General features: G+C 37.9%; 1 protein-coding gene across 1 annotated transcript; it reads right to left on the bottom strand.

Annotated features, from left to right (window-relative positions):
• LOC134572283 (cytochrome P450 2A5-like) lies at positions 1 to 22,912 on the bottom strand. The gene is made up of 9 exons (XM_063431158.1): positions 22,659 to 22,912; positions 15,949 to 16,111; positions 12,088 to 12,237; positions 8,268 to 8,428; positions 6,549 to 6,725; positions 5,748 to 5,889; positions 3,182 to 3,369; positions 1,348 to 1,489; positions 1 to 758 (listed from the first exon to the last, which is right to left on the bottom strand). The coding sequence occupies exons 1-9, from the start codon at positions 22,827 to 22,829 to the stop codon at positions 544 to 546; spliced, it is 1,509 nt and encodes a 502-aa protein (XP_063287228.1). The 5' UTR covers positions 22,830 to 22,912; the 3' UTR covers positions 1 to 543.
• Positions 22,913 to 25,327: the final 2,415 nt, after the last annotated feature.

The following is a 25,327-nucleotide window of genomic DNA, read 5'->3' on the forward strand; positions in this document are numbered from 1 at the left end:
TTATATTTTTCATATTTTTATTTTACTGTAATAATATGCAAGCCTGATTAGCTATACCTTAAAATAAGACTTTTGGCCCAACAACATACATCATCAATGCTCTGGAGATAGATAGATAGATAGATAGATAGATAGATAGATAGATAGATAAATAGATTGTATTATATTAATATGTTATATTATATTGTATTATATCATATTATATAGACATATTACATAGTAAAGTAACACTCTGGGCTCCATAACAACTTTATTTGAATGTAGTTGTTATGGTATGAGGAGGTGCCATTTTCATTCCATTTTGAGAATTGGGAGCTTGTGATAGGATAGAATGTCAGCCTGTCAGGGATATCCAGTGTCCATGGATTTATTAGTCAAAGCAAGTACAGCAATGGAAGTTAAGAGGCAGAGTTGTCTAGTGCTGGAATGAATAATAATTATTATTTATTTTTTTCATTAATTGCTTAAGCCAGAACCAGTGCCTCCTCGCACCATAACAACTTAATTATGATGAATTTATTATTCTGGTGTAATATTTAATAATTACTTTGTTCTACACATGTTTCCATTACTAATCCCTCGTGGATTGAAGCTGATATTGTATGGTTTTGGGACATTGGAGAAGCCCACCATCTGAGGTGAGATGTCCATGTCTGCTGGGTTCTCCGGAGTACTGATATTGAAATGTTGCAGGAGGGTAGTGATGAAAGTAAATAACTCTAGACGGGCAAGACCCTCCCCGAGGCAGACTCGTTTCCCTGGGCAACATAAAAAAACAACAACATTAGTTCAAGCCATTATTACGTCAAGAAAGAAGAGCTAAATGACTGTGACTTTTACCAGGACCTCAAACAAAACCCAAAACCCATTTGATGCTACATCCAGACCTGTCGGTAATGCATTTTAAACTCTACCTGATTTAATAAATATTAGTTTAATCATGTGTTACTAGAAATATTATACATATAGTACATAGGGAAATATAATAATAATAAACAGCATCTATGTTTAAAGCTTCAGATTGCATTCAATATATTCCTGTTCAATGATTTTTGCTCAATTTACATTAAAATCAGTTTACACTCCTAATCTTAAGGTTCTTAGAATCTGAAATATCATGACTTCAGAAGTTGTGAGATAAGGGCTATCTGAATGTGTTTGGTTCCATCCATGGGTTCCAGGTTTCAACATAATGCCCACCATTATTAATTGATATTGAGCTTTAGATTTTTTTTTCATAGGTCTGTCTACTTTATCTCATTGTCTATAATGTGTTAAAAGGATTAAAACAAATGTTATAACAACCACTAAACCTATTCTGTGATTCTCCCAATTTTATGATCGTACCTGCAGAAAAAGCCATGAAGGCCTCGTTCTTCTTAAACTCTCCGTTTTCATCCAAGAAGCGATCAGGGTTGAAGGTAAATGGGTCCGGGAAATATTTTGGATCACGCAGGACAAACGTCAGTATTGGAAATACATCTGTACCCTGAGTTAAGAAAAAAGAGGTTAAAAGCCTGCAGAGATATGATGAAAAATATTTCAATATACCAATATACCACTAAGTGTCATATATACTGATATTAGTGATTTTTAGATCTCCCCTCCATTGATTTCTCATAGACAATCTAAACGGCATCATGCAGTATTTAGTTTATTTAAATTTAAAGAAAATTAAAACGTACAATGTCATGTTGCATTCTGGCAAACACAGGACACTGCGGATTTGCATTCTAAAATTTTTTTTAGAATGAAACGTTGTATTTCTTAAAGTGTGTACTTTGTCTTTAAGAGATTTTGCACACTGACAAGTTGCTAGAAATGGAGCATATTGTTTTTCATACAATGTTTCTTTAATAAATGACCTATTACCCATATTCAGTGAATATGGTGTTCAGACTTTAGGGTGCCATCTTGTCCTAGGTTAATGTAATTCCACAAGTCAGGGAATTTCCCATGTCATGTGCACCCTTACGTTTTATTCTAAACATAGATAAAATGTTCCCATGTGAAATGACCAAGTTATGGAGATGACATTTAATGGTCTCATATCTTTGCCAAGTTAAGGTAGGTCCTAACATGACCTAATTGAACATCTGAGGTATAAATATGTTAATATTAGGATTTTGGAGACAGAGATACTGTTCCATTTTATCATGACTGAGAGGTTGACTTGTTCAGGAGGGTATGTTATCCTATTTACTGATATTGCAAGCATATACCTTGATCTTATAAACTCTGCTATAAATTATTGTAATGGATTATTAAGGTTTAATATGTCTATATTTATATTTATTTGTAATAAAATATTTAAAAAGACAATCCCTATTGCTTCCAAGACAATCCCTATTTTATCCCTATTGTATTTGCAATTATTTATATATTATAAATATAGGATCTCTTACTAAGTATATACAATTGTGGCTAAGATATCTGTATGGTTAGCCCTGCCAAATGATATGCTTTAAAACATTATAGTGGTAAATAGGGGAGACAGCAGCTGTTACACCACTAAATAAAATAACTTTGTATAAAAATATGCAATGACTTCCAGAGTGAGAGTTCCTCTGAATTAAAGTTTAATTTATCAATGAAACCCTAGGTTTCCTCCTCATGAATGATTTTTACAGCAATTCCAAGTGATTTGTCTGTCCCCAAGATATTAGAGCTGTGCTGTCACATTGAGTTCTTCTAACAGATAAAATCTATATGAAAAACTCTTAAACACTGCGTTGGGATGTCACTGACATGTCAATGCGATCAGACGCAAAGTCTAGTTTAAAAAACTGGGAATCATTTCAAACTGACTGTTTTGCCTCCTTTTGGATCAACACCTCGAAGGTCTGAGCTTTATGGATGTGTCTTTGTTTCAGCCTATGCAATTATGTAACCGTGAAACACATTATCTTGTGACAGTGCAACCAACATGGAATATATTTTTAATACAATACCCTTCCATCTATATTTTGTGATTTCTTGCATCTGTGTATCATATTGTAGGGAATTGTTTTGAGGAAGATTTGGAAGGAATCTTGTTGATATTACAATCATTAAGGAAAGAATAACAGTTACTGTGCAATATTATCATTACAAGGATAGACAGGTACCTTCTAATTAAAATGTATGGGTCCTAAGATTAATATAGTTCATTTAATCTGTGGATGTTCCCACATAGAGATACCTTGGGAATTGTGAAGCCACGAAATTGTGTGTCCTTTGCCACAGCACGAGGTAGGTTCATGGGTAGTACGTTGGCGTAGCGCTGGATCTCATGTATGACTGCATCTGTGTACGGCATGGAAGGTCGGTCCTCTGGTTCCGGGGCTCGGTCTTGGCCAATCACAGAGTCAATCTCCTCTTGGACTTTTTCTATAGTGAGAAGAATTAGAGAAAAGTTATATGTGGTTCCAAGTCGTCTGATATGAGTTTCTGTAGAACTGTAATAATGGACTATAAAAGGTCAGGCAATTTAACCACCAGTATTAGTCTATAACTGTTATAGTGAGGTGTGGTATGAGTGTCTGTTCCTATGGCAACATCCCAGAAATAGTTTCCATTTCATTGCCATGTGTTCCACGTTACCACTGAAGCGTTAAATCATGAAGTTTGCTCTACATTCACATTCAAGTATCTCTGATACTTGTTACAAATCTGTCCAACAGAAAGGACAGACAAGAGGTTTATAGATTTAAGAAATTAGCAAAATAGGCCCCAAAATGATCCAGTTCTAGATGCATGCCACAGCCATTTTCTACTTATAGGATTGTGGTTAAAAAGTACTGGATACATTACCTTACTCTTTTGACTTATTTGTGAATTTATCTGTTTTTCAAGTGACAGGAAAATCAAATAATTAGGCCCCCTTTACGAAAAATAAAAATCGAATTTTCTTTAAACATATAAACTAAGTGACTGTGAAGAGTTCTCTAAAACAAATTTCACTAAAATAAGAAATAAAGGGACACTATAGCCTTCGCAATCCAAACATACATTCCTAATGCTAGAATGACCTTCACTGTTTAAGATTACTAGCCCCCAAGGTGAACTGAAAAGGTTGATTACTTACCTTTTCTCCCTCACCGCCGACAGCTGCTCCAGCTCCTTGGCTAACATCATAGGAAAACATTGGTAAGGCTAGTGCGCATGCACAGAAAAACACCATGCTGTGCCAAACATATAATTTCTAAATTGAAATATATTGAAATTTGATTGAAATAGCTGAGTTTAGCTCTGCTATTAGGGTAAAGTGCCGCTCACTGTATGTCAATAACATATAAGGTGAGAGCTTAATAACCACACACAATATAGACTATCACTTTCGGTTTGACTTTTGATGAATGTTTTCAGTTATAATCTGAAATTTAAAATATAAACAGAGACCATAGTGTAGTATGTACAGTCCAAATGAATTGTGTAAAACCAAGTCAGTCTAACTCACATGTTGCTGAGCCTATCAATATAGCCGGCTCAGACTTTCAGCACATTAACAAGGTATCACCCTCTGGATCTTTCTTCCCCACAGGATTATCTCCAATACGATCACCGCAGTAATATGGTTCCAAGCAGGTGAAGTTTAAAAATAAATTTATTAGGGAAACAATATTCCAAATAAGGGTTAAAAATATAAAAATGGATAAGCATACACAGCAGCACTAATGCATTTCAACCATTTAAAGGTCTTTCTCAAAGTGCATATAACTCAGTCTGTGTATTTCTGCTTTTATTCTGTAATTTTTGCTGCTTTTTTTAAAAAAAAAATCGCACACATTCTGGGACTTCGGTTTGCAATCTGGCCTTGTTTCGTCAAGACGTTTGGCATTCCGCCGTAACATCTGACATCATCGTTTTCTTTTTAAACTTTACCTGCTTGGATTCATAATACTGCGGGGATCGTATTGGAGATAATTATGTGGGGAAAAAAAGATCCAGAGGGTGATACCTGTTGAATATGTTGAAAGTCTGAGCCTGCTATATTGATAGGCTCAGCAACACGTGAGTTAGACTGATTTGGTTTTACAAAATTAATTTGGACTGTACATACTACATTATGGTCTCTAGTTAAGTGTACCTTCTTTTGGAGGAGTGTGTGTTCAAACAAGGTGCTAAAGTCAAAATATAAATGGTTGCAGCTCTAAACAATATCCTCTTCTCCACACCCAAAAAGTTCAGTAGTGATGAGATGGTGTAAGTAAAAAACCTACACCTATAGGTGGAGCGCTGAATTATAAATTAGGTAAACTTACCCCACGTGGCTTAGTAACAATCGTGATAGATAATATATAAAAAAAAGAGAATAAAAATACAAGCTAGTGCAGATGGTACGTGAACAACAATGAGGTAAAACAGTGGTGAAATAAGGAACACTCACATGTATCTCCCCCATCTCACCACTACTACACTATGGTCTTTGTTTATATTTTGATTTCAGATTATAACTGAAAACATTCATCAAAAGTCAGACCGAAAGTGATAGGATATATTGTGTGTGGTTATTAAGCTCTCACCTTGTATGTTATTGACCTTATGTTGGATTGTGTTTACAGAGAGTGACTAAACACTGGTGATAGTAGCTATACCTTTTTTTGCACGAGAGCAATTTATTCCGAAACTGTAATCCTTTATATTTTCCTTCATCTGTTTTTGGGTTGGTTATTGTCGCCTAAAATCTGAAATTTACTTTGAATTACTGACGATTCACGTTGTTGTGAATAATACCTTTGTGAGTTACAAATTGCCCTCAATCTTACTTTTAATATGAGGAAACTTCAGGAGGAGCAGGAATGTGTGCCTTAATGTGGTGCTCAGGGTCTCTGTTCCGGCGACAAACATGGTTGAAGTGTTTTTGAGTAAGTTTTCCGTGTTGTAATAAGTTGAAGGGTTGTTTTTTTCCTGCAAGGAGAAGACACCTAATCATATTAAATCCTACAACCATTGTAATCATCCATAATAAATACTTAATATTACATCCTTTTTGATACAACTTTTTATTTTTATGTTGGCAACAATTACCATATTAAAGCTGAGAGGGAAAGCAGTCTTGTTTTGCCAGCAGATATATAACGTGATATAATGGTGTCCACACTATTGATTTGAGCTTCTGGTTGTTTGCAAATGTGCCCTGGGGTGTAATTACCAAATGTAGGCCTCAACTTCATACTTTTAAAATTATTTAATATTTTGATAAATCTCTTAATACTTAAATATTTAGATTTATTTTTTTTAAACTGGTATATGATGGTTTGGTATATTTTTTAATATTTTAATATTTTGAAAAAAATATTATAAAAAATAATAATATATAATTTGAAAAGCTTATGCAAAATATTAAATTGAGGCCATTGTATCACTTAATTCAGTGTCCTAGGATTAATGAAGGGGTGGCTTGGCTTTCATAAGACTTAAATCTGAGACTCTGAGACACAGTAACTAGACCAAAATCCAATAAGAAATCTCTATATTATATTCAAGATAATGACTACTGTTCATTCCTCTGGCATTATGGGTAAATATAATACATTTTCCATAGGCATTATGGGTATTGACCATACCTCTTCCATTTTAATTAGGAAACTGTCCATCATGTGCCGAGGGCGGTTAGGATCCAGTGTTTTACGATCTCTCTCTAACCGTTCCAGAACAAACTTGTCTAACTGGAAGGCACATTTGGCAGCGTAATGGTGGGGTCCTGGTAAGTATTTCATCACTACATTAAACATGTCAAAAAGCTGTGTGAAGATAAAAACACTCACTTTACCACAAGATCAAATGTAACTGTCATACATTATCTCCCATTTACATAATGCTAAAACCATATAAAGTTGTTCTCAAAAGTTTGCATACCCTTGGAGAATTGGTAATATATGTACCATTTTTAAAGAAAACATGGGTGAGCAGGCAAAACACATTTATTTTATTTCTTTGGGATTCATATTCAACTGTAGGTTATAACAGAATGGCACAATCATGAAACAAAAATGGCAACAAAGAAAAAAATGGAACGACCCCTGGTCAAAAGTCTGCATACCCTTAGTTCCTAATACTGTGTATTGCCACCTTTAGCATCAATGACAGCGTGCAGTCTTTTGTAATAGTTGTCTATGAGGCCCCTAGTTCTTGAAGGTGGTATAACTGCCCATTCGTGTTGGCAAAATGCCTCCAGGTCACAAAGTCTTTGATCATCTTGCATTAACAGCACGTTTGAGATCTCCCCAGAGTGGCTCGATGACATTAAGGTCAGGAGACTGTGATGGACACTCCATAACCTTCACCTTTTTGCGCTGTAACCAATGGAGGGTCAACTTGGCCTTGTGCTTAGGGTCATTGTCATGCAGGGAAGTCCAAGAGCGTCCCATCTGAAGTCTTCGTGCAGAAGAATGCAAATTATCTGCCAGTATTTTCTGATAACATGCTGCATTCATCTTGCCATCAATTTTCACAAGATTCACTGTGCCTTTAGAGCTCACCCCCACCCCCCCAAGACATCAGTGAGCCACCACCATGCTTCACAGTGGGGATGGTATTCTCTTCATTATAGGCCTTGTTGATCCCTCTCCCAATAAAGTGCTTATGGTTGTGACCATAAAGCTCTATTTTGGTCTCGTCACTCCAATTTACAGTGTGAAAGAAGCTGGGAGACGTGTCAAGGTGTTGTTGGGCATATTGTAACTGGGCCAGAGGTGTGGAAAATTAATTTTATCCTGGGTGTGTCACCTTGTGTGTCTGTAACAAGGCCAAACATTCAAGGGTATGTAGACATTTGATCAGGGCCATTTTGATGATTTCTGTTATCATTCTGATTTAAAAAGGAGCCAAACAGATATGTGATAGTAAATGGCTTCATCACTATCACTACCCTTCAATAAAATACTTTTTTTTTTTTTTTTTGCATGATCAGTCATATTTTTAAAATCAATGCCACAATTTCACACTCTGCCAAGGTATGCACACTTTTGACCACAGCTGTAGTTCTGGGTTATTCACAAAAGCAAGATATGTGCTACATTTAAAAAAGAGAATCACACATTTTATTTTGACCTAAAATTTGCTATTACCTCGTCAATTTACCACAGTCCACATTATGATTAACCCCATTTGTCTGCACTTTTTATGGTTTGTATTTTTTTTAAATATTAAATACCTCTCCCCTCTCCTGATGTTAACACTGCAGACATAGACAGTATGATGAAATGTCTCTTATCTTTCACCTCTAGTTCAATCTGTCCAAAAGCATGTTCCACTCTATATCTGGTATACACAGTGCCCTTTACCTGTCCCGAGGGTGAAGACATTCCTATAAATATTTCATCAATGATACGCATGAATCTTCGGAAATCAGGGTCAGTGTAGCTGAATCTGTTCCCAAATATGATGGAACATATGATATTAGATGCCACCTGGCTGAAGTAATATGTAGGGTCAAAATGTTCTCCTGAAAGAGAGCAAAGGGGAGATATAATTACTATTATTCAGGGTGATTGGAGAATATTGTCAGGACTGGCCATCTCAACTTCAATGGTGTATTTAACATTTAAGTGCAGTGTCCACTATGATCTTCAAGATCCACCACCCAGTCTCCACCTACGTGATCATCATACAAAGAAACTGAATTATATATGTCTTCTTTTGTCTTATATTGGTGTCTTTGTCGTCCTAAGGAGTGCTACACAGACGTTTGTAACAATTTAGTTGATATATTGCTGCATTTTGTCATTGAGGGTATATCCAGAAACAACAAGAGCCTGCAGCCTTTGCATGCTCTCCCAAAATCTTTCATTGGGAATCTCTGACATGCATGCACAGATTTCAGTTCAAGTTCTCCACGTTCCGTTAGTCAAGTGGAGCTAACAAAATAGGGACGAGGACTTTCCCAGCTGTCTGACAGCAATGAAGGTGTTTCTGACAGCTATAAAAGTGCTAATTTCAAGTAGAAATCATCAATTCTATGAACTGCAATTGAGAGGAGATGCTTCTCACACGCAAAGCACTTCAACAAGCTGCAATGCTTTGTGTGAGGAGCATCCCCCAAAATGCAGTTTGCACAATATGTTTAGAGGAACCTGCAGAATTGTCACTGCTGTCTTTGAAAGGCAATCGTCACTTCCCAGGAATTGTATTGTTGTTTTTTTTTTGTTTTTTTTTACCTAGCCCCTATATATAATAAATATGTGTTTATTGGATCTGGAAAATAAAAAATAAGAAATAAAGAAATCCACATCCTTGTATTTAGCTCTATCCTGGAACTGGGTGTCTCCATCTTCGCTCTGTGTCAGTCATTGAGATAAACTCTGCACTGGCACCTGGCAGGCATCGCCGCTGAGGTCATAGAGAGAGAAGGATGAACAGACACAATGTTTCTGTCTCCCCTCCTCCAATGCAATGTGCCTTGGATGTGCCAGGACTGAGCTGAATCATGATCTCAACTGTTAAATATTTTAAAAGGGATTTACACTGGATGTCACGAATGAACCCTACTCCAAGTGTTGCAATTTCATACATATGTAACACTTCCTAATTATTATTATTATTATTATATTTATATAGCGCCAACAAATTCCATAGCACTGTACAATGGGTGAACTAACAAAATGTAATTGTAACTAGACAAGTTTGACACACAGAAACAAAGGGATTGAGGGCCCTGCTCAATGAGCTTACATGCTAAAGAGAGTGGGGTATAGTGACACAGTAACAGAGGGATTGAGGGCCCTGCTCAGTGAGTTTACATGTTAGAGGGAGTGGGGTATAGTGACACAGTAACAGAGGGATTGAGGGCCCTGCTCAGTGAGTTTACATGTTAGAGGGAGTGAAGTATAGTGACAGTAACAGAGGGATTGAGGGCCTGCTCAGTGAGGATACATGTTAGAGGGAGTGGGGTATAGTGACACAGTAACAGAGGGGTTGAGGGCCCTGCTCAGTGAGCTTACATGTTAGAGGGAGTGGGGTATAGTGACACAGTAACAGAGGGATTGAGGGCCTACTCAGTGAGTTTACATGTTAGAGGGAGTGGGGTATAGTGACACAGTAACAGAGGGATTGAGGGCCCTGCTCAGTGAGTTTACATGTTAGAGGGAGTGGGGTATAGTGACACAGTAACAGAGCGATTGAGGGCCCTGCTCAGTGAGCTTACATGTTAGAGGGAGTGGGGTATAATGACACAGTAACGGAGGAATTGAGGGCCCTGCTCAGTGAGTTTACATGTTAGAGGGAGTGGGGTATAGTGACAGTAACAGAGGGATTGAGGGCCTGCTCAGTGAGTTTACATGTAAGAGGGAGTGGGGTATAGTGACAGTAACAGAGGGATTGAGGGCCTGCTCAGTGAGTTTACATGTAAGAGGGAGTGGGGTATAGTGACACAGTAACAGAGGGATTGAGGCCCTGCCCAATGTGTTTACATGTTAGAGGGAGTGGGGTATAGTGACAGTAACAGAGGGATTGAGGGCCTGCTCAGTGAGTTTACATGATAGAGGGAGTGGGGTATAGTGACACAGCAACAGAGGGATTGAGGGCCCTGCTCAGTGAGTTTACATGTTAGAGGGAGTGGGGTACAGTGACAGTAACAGAGGGTTTGAGGGCCCTGCTCAGTGAGTTTACATGTTAGAAGGAGTGGGGTATAGTGACACAGTAACAGAGGGATTGAGGGCCCTGCTTGGTGAGTTTACATGTTAGAGGGAGTGGGGTATAGTGACACAGTAACAGAGGGATTGAGGGCCTGCTCAGTGAGCTTACATGTTAGAGGGAGTGGGGTATAGTGACACAGTAACAGAGGGTTTAAGGCCCTGCTCAGTGAGTTTACATGCTAGAGGGAGTGTGGTATAGTGACACAGTAACAGAGGGATTGAGGGCCCTGCTCGGTGAGTTTACATGTTAGAGGGAGTGGGGTATAGTGACACAGTAACAGAGGGATTGATGGCCCTGCTCAGTGAGTTTACATGTTAGAGGGAGTGGGGTATAGTGACACAGTAACAGAGGGATTGAGGGCCCTGCTCAGTGAGTTTACATGTTAGAGGGAGTGGGGTATAGTGACACAGTAACAGAGGGATTGAGGGCCCTGCTCAGTGAGTTTACATGTTAGAGGGAGTGGGGTATAGTGACACAGTAACAGAGGGATTGAGGGCCTGCTCAGTGAGTTTACATGTTCGAGGGAGTGGGGTATAGTGACACAGTAACAGAGGGATTGAGGCCCTGCTCAGTGAGTTTACATGTTGGAGGGAGTGGGGTATAGTGACACAGTAACAGAGGGATTGAGGGCCTGCTCAATGAGCTTACATGCTAAAGAGAGTGGGGTAAAGTAATACAAAAGGTAAGAGAAGTATTAGGGAAGTAGATTGGTGGAATAGTATTTAATGAAGACTTAGTGTGTTTTTTTTATGCCATTAACAGTTTAATTGATACCCTTTTGTAGAAAAGTGAGTTTTTAATGAATTTTTGAAGGAGTGGAGACTGGGTGAGCGTCTAACCAAAAAGGGAAGGGAGTTCCACATGAACGGTGCAGCCCTCGAGAAGTCTTGTAGGCGAGCATCAGAGGTGGGATTACGAACAAAGGATAGACTTGTGACCTAATACAATAGACTTTACAGTTCATCCCAACTGGTTTCAGCTGCGCTAGCCATATTTATATTCTTTCTATAGGTTGTGCTCTAAATATGCACAAAAGGAGGCATGATTATTTATCTGTGGGTTATTATTAATGATTATTTTGGATATGAGTCTGACAGACAATGGTTTTCCTGAATGTCCATTAGCATATCAAAGGAATACACTATCTATGAGAGGATGGAGGCATATGGTATACTACATTGAAGCTAAGTCATGCACAACATTTCATACCTTGCAGAGGCACTGGTTGACATCACAACTTCAAAAGAGCATGTTTTAACCTCCTGACATCTATTACATTATAATTTAACCCCTCTCCCCCTGTGTTATATCGGCAGCGCTTCATGTTGGGAGTTGCAAAGTCACTTCTTCATTAATTTGTGCTCTGATTCTGGTTTTCAAAAAATGCTTAAAAAAACCTGTATAATAGGACAGAGGGAGCCCGCATACCCCACAATTTACCTTTACTATTGCTTTAAAATGAGTATTTACCATTCTTTCTTTTAAATTCTTCTACCAGACATAGCGCTTCTTCTTTAATTCTCTCTTCAATGGATCGTTTTCCCATCCCAAAACTTCTCAAAGTCATGACGGTGAAGCGTCGGAGCTCTTTCCATTGGTCCCCATTACTGAAAATAACACCTGCAAGACACAAAAAGCATCCAGTATGTCCGTAGAGAACATACCCAGACCTTGACCTTCTTATTAAAGTCTATGTTGGGCTTTTTATTCTAAAAGTATCAGAATGGGACATGTTTTATCACCCTCTTCTTAATCTGAACAAAGTGAGACATAATCAACACATGATGAGCTACACCAGAGCAAGACCAATAGGGTCATTGTTGGGTATGGGTAGTAGAATTTTTTAGTCTTAATTTTTTATATGTGTGTGCAAGTTTCAAAAAGGTTGTTGTAACACCAAACACACTCAAACTCCCGCAGTGCAAATAGAAAGATTACTGTTTTGCATGACCTGCATATCTCAAGTTCTATTTATTAATTAGGTAGCAGTTAGAGGGGTGGGTGTGTAGCTGATCTACAGATTTTCTCCTCTATTTAGGAGGGAAGGGGGGGTTTAGATTGTTCAAGGGGTGCCCACGAAGGCACATTAGGAGCAATTTATAATTCCCCCCTCTATATTTTTCTTTCCACTACTTTTACCGTAGTATCTCTGATTCTTGTTGGGCTGATATCTAGCCTGTTTACCTTTCCCCTCTATTTCACTATGTTATTCCTCTGCTCCATTTAACTCTAATAGCGGTTACTATTGTTTCTTTATTTATAATAGGATATATTCTACACTACACCCTACAACGTAAATCTGTTTCTATTGGAAAAGATGTAGACTCTGTAACTAGATTTTATATTCGTTTCTTTTCTCCAATTATATAATGATTTTTTTGTATATTTTGCTGTAATGTTGTTATATTGAATCTATTAAAAGTTATGTTTTATTCACTTATGGGTTGCTCATATTCATGAAGTGTTCAACTTTCCCTTTATTTTTCCGCTTAGTTCCTGAAAATTATTAGTAAAAATGAAAAATCACAGTGCATGCCAGGAAAACATTAGAGAAGTAAAAGGAGAAAATGCATATCTATTCGTGAGATATTTTGTAGTCATTTTACTTATTTCCACTAAGATTTAGATATATATGTTTCCAACCGTAAATAAAAATACTACAGATGGAGCAATTTGACAATTGACCTCTTTAATTGACCTCTTTGTTCGTGTAACATCTACTGTTCCGACTGCTGGCTGTCTTACTAGTTTTCAAGAATTAGGAAGACCTATCCTCGGACATGTGGGTATTACAGACTGTGCTGGGATATGTGATCAAATTTGAGGAGGTCCCTGTGCAATGGCAGCCCAAACCTATCAGTTTTCAAGTAAGCCGACGCCTGCTTTATCGATCGGGAGCTTCAGGAATTGCAGCTAAAGTGTGCCATGCAACTCACCTCCGGTGACAGAGGCTTTTTCAGCAATATTTTCTTGGTCCAGAAGAAAATGTGAGATTTTTGACCGGTGATCAATCTGCGGGACCTTAACACTCACATAATTTACATTCCCTTCAAGATGGAGGGTATACATCTATTGCAGGATCTGCTCCGAAAAGGTGACTGGTTTACACTCCTGGACATAAAGGATGCATACCTCTCTGTCCCTGTTCATGCCAACAGCCCTCCATTCCTTCCGAATCAGTTTGGCCCTTTTGTGCTTCACAAAGAACCTGAAGCTGGTGGTTGCCCATCTTCAAGCCCAAGGGGTCCGCTGCATAATTTGTCTGGAGGATAAGACTGAGGGACCATACCCAATATACCGTAAATTTACTTGAATCTCCAAATCCGTGCTGGTTCCCTCACAGACAGTTCTGTTCCTGGGTTTCAAGATCATTTCAACGTTGTGTACTCTGAGACTACATACCTCGAAAGGGCTTGTCTATTTGCAGGTTTCTCCATCATGACTCCATCATGCTCTGCATGCCTGCAGGGATCATGGGACTGATATCTTTCTCATTTCAGATGATCATCACGGGTTCACTGCACTACTGGGCTATGCAGCGACTGAAGGCCAAGTTCCTTCCAAAGAATCACACTTATGTAGTCATAAGTGTGATTCTTTGGAAGGAACTTGGCCTTCAGTCGCTGCATTCCTGACCGGTCCTGGTCAGGAATGAGGTGTAGACTTAACTACAGTGGTGACTGGAGCATTTTGAAGCCTTGAACAGCCGTGTCATTTTTGACAATCACCCAGACTTCATACTGGAGTCGGGTGCCAACCTTTGGAGCTGGGGAGTAACTGAGGCTGGTCTATCCACACTAGGAGTGTGAATGGCTCAAGAGCTCTCTATGCAAATCAAGTGCTTGATACAACTGGTGGGTTACCGTAATTCACCATCCGCAGTTTGGTGAAGGGGAGGTACAACTGTTGCATTCTGCTCTGGATTGATAATGTATATGCAGTGTGTTACATTGATCACCTCAATGGTGCTCATTCCCATGTTCAGTTGGATCTCATAAAGGATATTTTGATATTTGTCTTCCCCACAAAATATCGTTGAGGGTGGAATATCTGCCGGGGAAGACCAACCTCAATGTATTTCAGTTCCTGTTTGATTGGAATCCTTGTTCTGCGGGATGCTAATTCTAGAAGTTCATGTTTTTATGTTTGCTCAATGTTTTCTCTGCTTTGCCTGTGATGTCACATAAAGAAACATAGAAACATAGAAACATAGAATGTGACGGCAGATAAGAACCATTCGGCCCATCTAGTCTACCCAATTTTCTAAATACTTTCATTAGTCCCTGGCCTTATCTTATAGTTAGGATAGCCTTATGCCTATCCCACGCATGCTTAAACTCCTTTACTGTGTTAACCTCTACCACTTCAGCTGGAAGGCTATTCCATGCATCCACTACCCTCTCAGTAAAGTAATACTTCCTGATATTATTTTTAAACCTTTGTCCCTCTAATTTAAGACTATGTCCTCTTGTTGTGGTAGTTTTTCAAAGAGGAGGTGCTTGGGTTCACTGTGCCTCATATGTACATTGCTTGTTTCTGATTGGTTCTTGTTTTCTATATGTATATTTGCTGCACTAAGGCTAGCATAATCTTTAATTATCACCCACCTATCACACTTGGCTCATATTAAACTAAGGAGATTTACCTGCATAATGAATCAAACCCACTGACATGGTTCAGCTGTTTATGTGACAAAGATTAAAGCCAGTGAAGGAGGGGATGAATATATAACATTCTGATTTGAATTCCTCTCCATGATTTATTAGACTGCTTGCCTTAAACATTGCTCTATCACAGCCTGCACTACTGGAGTGCAGCTGGTAACAAGACAATGTGTAGCAACGTGCATCCAATTGTTGTGGGTTACTAGAGAAAAGGCTCTCACAGATTTATGGAAGGACATTTTTCTGTTTATATATATATGCAATACGTGGTGTTACACTATGTTGTTATATTTTTTCTTTTTTTAGAATATATTTAATACCCTTGTTCAAGATATGAGTTGGAAGGGTGTGCATTGGAAATGTGGATATGGAGTCAAGAAGAACTGGCTTTGACTTGAGAAGATATAGAAATCCAATACCCAGGGAGAAGATGGTTCATTAGCATGAAAAGATCCTGGACCCAAGAAGCAGTAAAAGACAGACCACAGGAAGAAATGGGGAAGTGAACTTGCGAAAAAGTAGGAATATAGAATGAAGAAGAAAATAATTCCTGGAAAGCCCTGCATTCATGCTGAAATTATTATTGAAATCTGTGGCTTGTCAGCGTGTGAAGTGTATAAAAACTAGTGAGACTTATGTGCATTATATAAATGGAGGATTTACTTACCTTGCCTCCGAGTATATAAATCTATGACTGGCAACTGGCCTCTGAACCCAAATTCTTCTCCGTTGTCCACCAGGGCTTCCTTGACAGCATCGTACCCACATAGCACCACCACTCTCCGGGGCCCGAGATACAGAGTGTACACATCCCCGTACTTCTTGTGCATCTGTCATGTGACATGTTGGAAAATAAATACAAAAAGGATGATGGGCTGTTAATGATGGGGCTATTTCACCCATAATACACTGCAGGAAGTCAAAAGACATCATAAGGTGTAAAGTCAATCCATCACATTGACACTCAGATAAGTAGCAAATTATGTTTAATTATTCAGTTAACTGAGAATTGTAGAGAACTGACAAGGAAATATTAAAATTTAAGTCAAATGGAGACATTCTAAAATGAAAACTCGCCATTACCATTACCATTTCAGTTAAATGAGTAAGCTTAAAAGTATTATTTCCACCGTGAAATCAAATATCTTAGAAATCTATTCAATTAACAACTATTTATAGAACCAAAATTAAAATCTTCCAATAGAAAATCACTATTTGACTGAATTAAAGATTTTTTCCAAATCAAATATTCGAGCCTAAATTTCACAGTCAAGAAAGAGGATGAAACATTTCGGTCGTCTATGTAACACGGAACAGTGTACAAAACACAGTCAATCCAGTTTTGGAAAAAATGACCTAACCTAATAACTATAATGTCAATGAAAAGAATAATAAACAAACAACAAAATTAAAGAAAGATTGCAAAATTGTGTAATCCTTCAAGTTTCAAATTCCTGCATCTGAGTAAAGTCTTGCTCAGAAATATTACAAAAATAAGTGATAAAAGCACAAAGAGTATAGATGAGGCTTTGTCTGACGGTAGGCTGTATTAACATTCACTTAGACCTGAGCACGTGTTGACTGCAAGATTAATAGGTAACGATTAACAACACCCCAAATAATAGCATAATTACTATGTAACGTAACTCAGCTTGACTGAAAAATAGTGCAGCACATGCCTGTTATAATGACTGACTTTGTTGGAACCTCCCTTTCTAATTTAAAGTGACAGTCAGGAAGACATATAATCCCAGATTACTTTTTCAGTATCCCATAAAGGGATGGGTGAGTGGTATGCCCTGCGTTAATATGACCATTGATGTTTAAAGTCTGATAAAGTTAGGATCATGAATTTAAGGGTAGATTCAATTCTATTTTCCACCCAAACAATATGTATCGGTTGTGTTTCTAGGAAGGAATTCACACAGAAGGCACATCGATCAGAAAACTCACAATTCATCTTGACTCTCTTCAAGTCATCCATGACAATGACACAGAGTGAGCTAATCTGTGTTTTACACTCAGAAATTGTTTGACAAAAATGAGGGAGGAAAAAAGATGATTTGTACTATAAACAATACAATAAGATACGGCGTAGAGTTCCCCGTTAACACTCAAGTGCAAGTAAGTGACCAAATCATGTGCATGTTGTCCCCAGCATTTAAATGTTATTAAGTCCACACTACATTATTTTTTTTTCTCTGTCTATATGCATGCACTGAATTAAGACTCCAATCAGTTTAAGGAAACCTTTATGAAAATAACTGTTTGTTGGGAGGTACGCGTGTAACATAGATACAAGGTGATTATATTTAGATGGGATTTCGTTTTAAAGATTTTCTACCATGTGAGTTTGCAATCCATCAACTTCATGATATCCTGCAATATTATTTTTATGCTTTCTTTATTTTCTCATGCTAATATAAAAATCATTTCTTTACGTTTTAAAAGGAAATATATATATATTTTAAATGAAGTATTTGTAAAAGAATGAGAAAAACTAATTCCCACCTTTAGTATATAAAAGGATCCTTCAGTCATATAAATGCATCTTGGGTCAGACAGTGTTTGAGAACTGATAGTCTGACCTTCAATGCTTCTGTGCAGGGAGTGAAGCAAGGGACATCACTGTTTATTTGAAAACACTGGCTTTAGATGGGCGGTCAGTAGCCATGTGAAGATCTTTATATTGCTGTTAAGTAGGGACAATATAATAATAATCATAATAAAAGTAGGAGTGATCAACAAAGAGTATGCAATAACTAGTAAGGCAGGTTTGATGACAAGTGGCCATAAGTCAGTGTCAGTAAGTAGAGTTAGGTAACCAGTCCCATGGGGAGATGATATCCAATACCCAGCCAATCTTACAACAGGAGCTAGTATTGGCTAAGTCATGAAATATGGTCAAGAGATGTGTTAATCCATCTTCATAAACGTACGGTAAAACAGATATTGTGGAACTAGAATTCCAGACTAAGAATGATGAACAGAATAAAAAGGATGATCTACCATGGTTTTTGGTATCATTATTTGGATCTCAATCTTCATATCTGGCGCCCAAGACTCTAGAATCCACTCTTCTCTCATAAGAAATAGTTTGTCAGTGCTGATGTTGTGGTAGTTGAAGACCAAACATGATTGTAAGGTCTCCATACCAGTTTTTCACAGGTATATTTTGTATAACAAATAGTGTTCCAACACAGTGTGAAAGTTGGGACGTCTTCAATTGTCATGATGGTGCCATCAACACTGATTTCTGATTAATTCAGAGAATTGGGCAAACCCCAACTATAATGGATCACTTTCTCCTTTAATTGTAAGCTCTAGAAAATAAATCCTCTATGGTGTGGTGCAGAAATGTATCTTGCTAGCTTAAAGGAACCCTCCAAACTGCAAATTCAAAAATACATAAATACATGTGAAAAGATCACTGTTTAATAGATATACCATTTTCATGGATGTATTAATTTGGGTATATCTTAAAAGAGTGTGCAAAAGCTGCAGATCTGTCCCTTTACAGGGAAATAACCAATCAGAGGCTTCTTCCTTGTGCATGCGCACAGTGTGCATTCTGAATGCTGGACTCATCTGAGGTCTGAGAGGTATGTGGAGAGAGGCAGGCCCGCCCGCTTGAGTAGAGCCACATCTGCTAACTCAGTCAAGCTAACAGAAGCCAGAAAAACCTTGCTGGGTGTTTAATTATTTAATTATAAAAGTCACAATTTCGCACAGAAGTCAGCACCTTTCTAAAGTGCATTTTGAATGTGATGCTCCTCATAGCTAAAGCATTACAGCAGGCTTTATGGATGTGGAGCAGATACGGTATCTTAGTCCTGCTCTGGGTCTGCCATTATGACTAAGTGTCCTATATGCTCCGTCCAAATTGATAGGACTGTCTTCGGGGCAATTCATATGGAGTTGAGTAGGTTTGCCAGTGTGGAAGAATCATTTTCTTCACCTTCAGATACGTCATGGATATCACATCATCTGATATCAATCCTTCTGTCCTGATTGTCAAACTGTTTTAAGTAACGGTGCAGCAGTCTGAGTTGCAAAATACAACTGTTTATCTGCCATGCAATGTTGTTATTATTATTATTATTATTTAGACAGCTCCAACAAATTCCACAGCGCTGTACAATAGTCAGACTAACAGACATGTGTTTGCAGCAAGACGAGTTGGAGGTGCAGGAACAGATGGTTTGGAGGGACCCTTGACATTAGAAATTATCACCTGATTTTACTTCTGGTTTTTCCAAGTCGTGATCACGTGAGCAAAGATGTTGTATAACCAAGCTCAGTGCTGTCAATCTCGTCTGAAGATAAGCATCTAGCTGATCTGCCGGGTTGGCACACCACCCATCGCTTGAAGTATTGCTCGATGTTGCGTAGATGCCTTCTGGCTTCTTCATTCTGTCCGTCTGTGTTAGAGTTGCCATATATAGGTTGATTCAAGCTAAATTAATTTTTGTCTGTTCTCTGTAATTTCTTACACTCTGTTTTAGTTTTACATGAAATATGAAATGTCTCTGTCTATTCTATTACTGACAAACTCCAGGTGTTTGAAATGCAATTTTGGCCCTGTTTCCTGGCCCTACTACAGAGAGAGGTTGGCAGCCATACTGATTCATCTAGAAAGTGCAGTATTTCTTGGCACCATCATACTCACCCGGCCTATGGTTTGCCAAGCCATGTGACATCTCCTAGTCTCAGATTTGTTAACAGATTGAAAGCATCCGCTATGTGGTAATCAGGCGTAGCCTGATGTACAAATGGCTACATTGACAGAAAGTTGTTTAAAAAAAATCAAAATCAAAAGGTAACAAAAAAATATAAATAAAAAAATAAAACAAAACAAGACAACAAAAACAAAAAAAATATAACATAAGCAAAATAATGCTGTTAGTGTGTGGTGAAAACTGATTTCTAGGAAATAACGCTCACTCTATAAGGTTTTATTTCATCTGAACTCTCATTCTGCTTATTGATGATGATGATGATGATGATGAGTATATGGTGGCTTCCACCACATGTTGATAATTCATCTATGAACCCTACAGAGAATGCTGCCATTTCTTGGAGCCTATGAGGAAATGTCTTCAGGTGGACAGGTTCTCATCAGGTTATTGTCACCTGATTACATGGTTTCTTATACTAATACTTTCTCTTCTGACAAGTCTTTTGATCTTTAAAGATGTAAACATGCCATGAACATCACATTTTCCCCTTCTATGGAGCTTGTATTTGGTGTAGAGAAAAGCCAGGAATACTTTTTGAAATAACTTCTTCAGACGTGACATTTTGGGATATTTTAGATAACTACTATAGATTACCTGGTTATCATACATTAAAGGAATACTATGAGCACTCATACCGCATCATCTTAATGAAGTGATCTGGTGCCATGTTGCCCCTATTTCAACTCTGCACCTAAAAACATTGACATCTGTCATACTGACTGCCCCTAGAGGCTCTTCTGTGAATCGGTGAAATAAAACGTCTCTATTTTAGTCTGATGGTCTCAGAATGCTTGACTATGGGAGGGTATTTGATTGGCTGAGAGCATCTACACCGATGATCTCAGCCAAATAGGCCAGTGCTGAAAGGGAGAAAAGGTAAGTAAAATTCACCTTTTATGCAGCAGTTATCTAAATGGTGACTAGGGCACTATAGTGTTAGGACTACACATGTGTTTTCCTAATGCTATAGTGTTCCTTTAAGGCAGCTAATATATAGTGAGTGAGTTTGAGTAAAATCATCAGGTGTACATGTGAGAATTAGAGATAAACAAGGTTATTCACTAGTGAGAAGAAGTGAGAATTTAAAGTAAATTTCAAATTTAAGGTCAAAATGGTCAAACTGGAAAAATTATCTAAATCATCTAATGCTTTAAGTGAATTCTCTCTTTAGTTAATAACTCTGTAACTCTGTTACAGATTCCTGTCGTTGCTGCCCCTTCAAGTCTTTACCTTGTCTTATGATATATTTTAACAGAGTTAAATCATATAGTTCTAAAATAAAGGTGTTTAAAGCTGCTTTAGCAATTTTTTTTAAAAATCTAATTCTGGAATGCCTGCCTAAAACTGAAATAGAAGAGTAAATTCGCCCCTCCCTGACTGTTGGAATGGTATGACCCAATGAAACTTCCTTAAGTCTTTGAAAGCTGGGGGTGAACTGACATTTTCAGTAGACTTGCAGCCATTAAACCTGTGGCTTATAACAGTGAAATATATTCCTTTACCATTATGTACACTCAATTCTGGAAGTGAAGTACTTAATATGCGCAACACAATAAAACCACTTATTAGATAAGAATGAGACAGAAAATCAAAGAGAGTGCTGATAGTCATGGAGCATAAGGAGTGAAGGCACTAAATACAGAAGTCAGGGGGTAATGGACATAACAGAGTGAAAAGGTCAAAAAACAACAGGTCAGAGGTCATGAAAAGAATGGAGTGAAAAGGTCAAAGACAGAGGTCAGAGAACATGGAGATAAAGGAGTGAACGGCTCAAAAACAGGTCAAGGGTCATTGAGAGAATGGAGTGAAAGGGTCAAAGTTCAAGGTCAGTGAAAGTTTGGAGGGCAGAGAAAACATGTACATGTATTGAGAGAGAACAGAGAGATTATTGGAGTTTAGGAAAAGGACAGGGAGAAGACCAGGATCTGTTGGGGAGAGAATATGTAAAATCTGATTTCTTTTCCTGTTTTTTCAGCCATCTCATGCCCTGTTGAGACAATATTTTTTTATTTTGTGTCTATGTTGTTCTTACTTCAACCAACATAACTCTTAGAATGCATTTGTTTAAATAAGAAAAAGCATATTTAGTGATCAATAGAGTGGTGTGTCAGTCTGGCAAACTCTCCTTTAGGAAGTTCCCACCCTACCTGAGAAGAATGCTCTCGTCAGCTTTTCCCACCTACTATAACCTCCAATCCAGTACCAGCACGATATTTAGCATACCGCAATACAAAAATAAAGAGGCTCAATCCTCATTTTCCTACAGAGCACCGCAATTATTATTATTATGGAATAACCTCAGGGACACAGTCAAATCTTCACTCAACCTAAAATCCTTTAAGAGATCTATGGCAACATACCTCTGTCATTGTTGACTATATTTATTACATGTTATGTGCTAGATTTATATAGGTGTGTATGCATATAAGTATAGTATATTGTATTAATCTTTTTGTAATATTATATTGTACCCTATTGTAACAATGCAGTGTTTGTGGGCCCAGGACATACTTGAAAATGAGATAAATCTCAATGTATCCTTCCTGGTAAAATATTTTATAAATAGATAAATAATACAAAGATTAGATGTAAATCTCCACTGGCATTGTTCCCATTACATTGCAATCCATCTACCAACCTGTGACAGACAATCCACCAACTTCCCTGTTTTCAGCTGGAGAAGGTTCCCGAGAAAGGGCAGTGGGGTAGGTCCAGGGGGTAGGTTTTGTTCCCTGTACATGCTGTTCCAAGTGTAGAAACACAGGATGCAGGAGACTAGGAATATGAGGAGAAGAGTCACTGTGTCCATGTTGGCTGACTCTGAATGCGTTCTGCTGACAGTACCAGGGATGTCTGTTGTTAAGAGAGTGGTGCAATCCAGTAAATTCTGAGCAAATGTATATAGAAGGTGTCGGTAAATAATAACTAATTTCACTTATTTGCTCCTGTGAGAGCTGTAGTTATCGAGTGGTAAATTAATGACTAGATTTATGGACCTTCTGCTGGAAACAGATGACCTGTTCAATGTCCAAACCAGTGATGGGTAACATACAGACTTCAGATATTTTAATACTACAATTGCCACGGTGCTCTGTCAGTCTAGTATAATATAACCCATTTGGGCAATACTTGTTTTTACCTATCAAAGTTTTATTTAACTGCACTTCTTGACCTTATTATATTAATTCTTGTTACAATGTCAGCAAACTAAATCTAATTTCTCTCAGACTCAAAATAATATATAAATAATATAACCATACTACTTAAGAAACTCCTTCATATTGAAGGAACCCTCAATGCATTTAAGTTGGTTGCTTGTGGTAGACAAAATGTTCAGATCATTAAAAATGCAACTAGATGTTTTTCTATAGTTTAATGCGTAGCTGTTCCTGAGATCCAGGTTCAACTTTTCATCCCGGAAGTCCCACAAGTGGCAGCATCCAAAAGTCTTCTTTTCTGAGGAGGCGTTCATTGGTACTCGTCGAGATAGCTTAAGAGTTAGCAGTCAGGAGAGAAAGTCACCAGTTAAAATGTCAACGCTACAATATCCTGCAGAGAACTGAGGAAAACGCTGCTCCTTCATTTTCCTTTCGTTGTATGTGAAGCTATTTAGAGCATCTAACTGGATTGGGTCTTATTGTCATCAGCATCGAGGAGCTTGCGTTGAGATGTCTCTGTTCCTTTAGTTTTTTTCCTGTGACATTGAACGCTTGAGATTGGAGAATAGCATTACATTTGGTAGTTTAGCATTCCAAGCATTCCATGCCATAATGTTTTGCTTACATCATATAATGTATATTGTAAAGGGAATAAAAATATTTAATTTGTAATTTAAAGGATTAATCCAAGCACCATGAGCACTTGGATTAATCCTTTAAATCAGAGATTTGAAGTAGTTTTTGTGCTTGGAATGAGAGTTCTGGGCCGGCTGATGTCAGTTCTATTAATATTCCTTGTAAAGATGGCAATTCATTGGCTGAGATGCTCTCAACGGAATGACTGGTGGAGTCAGTATCTGGCTTCCAGCGTTAGAGGAGAAAGGTAAGAAGACAAACTTTTCCAAAAAAAACATTACTGGGGAACAATGCCAGCATACCCCGAGCATCATAATCACTAGGCGTGTGCATTCAGATTTGGCAGACTTGTAATTTCTTTACAAATTTGGGCTGATATGCTGTTTGGCTGAATTTCATATTTCCAAAGTGCCATTCGAGCCATTGGAGGCTGTACTGCAAAATACTAATGCTAATACCTTATGTTAGATACCTTTGAATTGTCCAGTTTAAATGCTTTAAGTGCCCTTTTCTTATTTTAAATATCCTGTTTTACTTTCCTACTAAGCCACATTGGTTTCAATGTGTTTCTTTTATATTTATTACCCAGTGGGACATATTGAGAAATTTACCTTTCTAATATTTGTTTTTTTAAAGATATTCCATTCATCCTCAGTTTTTACGGAAGAGTTAATGCCAATTTAAAATTGATTGGCCCATTTATTTAAAAATGATATGTTTTCGTATACCCATGCGCTTTTTTGAGTTTATTTCAAAAGACTCGATATTGTGATCACTATTTCCCAAGTGCTCCCTTACTTGAGTATTGATCAAAAGATCAACATAGCTTGGAAAAAGAAGAAAAACTACCACAACAAGAGGACATAGTCTTAAATTAGAGGGACAAAGGTTTAAAAATAATATCCGGAAGTATTACTTTACTGAGAGGGTAGTGGAGCAAGGAATAGCTTTCCAGCTGAAGTGATAGAGGTTAACACAGTAAAGGAGTTTAAGCATGCATGGGATAGGCATAAGGCTATCCTAACTATAAGATAAGGCCAGGGACTAATGAAAGTATTTAGAAAACTGGGCAGACTAGATGGGCCGAATGGTTATCTGCCGTCACATTATATAACATTGTTTGTTAAAACTAGATCCAGACAATCGTCCTTACCCTTACTCTTTTTTTCTATCCTTCCTAAATAGTGTGTACACATTTAAGTTTACTGCCCAGTCACGTGTCTCATCCCACCATGTTTCTGTTATGTCATATTGCTTAGTCTATGCTATTGCCTTTAGTTCCCCATTTTGTTAGCATTAGTAAGCATACATTTAATATTATCCTGTGTCACTTTTACTTTATGTGAATTTTTATAACTATTACATACCACCTCTGTTCTGATCTTGCCGCTCCCCCCCCCCATCTCCACCCCCCTTATACTGAGCTAAAGCCCATCTTCTCTCTGTCCTATCTCCATTTTGTAGATTTCGATGTACCTCCCACCCAACGCAAATTAAAAATTTCTTCCAACCT

Source organism: Pelobates fuscus, chromosome 9 (assembly GCF_036172605.1).
Source record: "Pelobates fuscus isolate aPelFus1 chromosome 9, aPelFus1.pri, whole genome shotgun sequence".
Lineage (NCBI taxonomy): Eukaryota > Metazoa > Chordata > Amphibia > Anura > Pelobatidae > Pelobates > Pelobates fuscus.

Bases quoted from the DNA above. Each gene is read 5' to 3' on its own strand.
- LOC134572283 (XM_063431158.1), bottom strand. From the start codon at position 22,829: ATGGACACAGTGACTCTTCTCCTCATATTCCTAGTCTCCTGCATCCTG. The intron at 16,112-22,658 runs GTTGGTAGATGG...GTCACATGACAG, and splicing joins TGGTGGATTGTCTGTCACAG to ATGCACAAGAAGTACGGGGA. The intron at 759-1,347 runs GTACGATCATAA...TATGTTGCCCAG, and splicing joins CTTCATGGCTTTTTCTGCAG to GGAAACGAGTCTGCCTCGGG.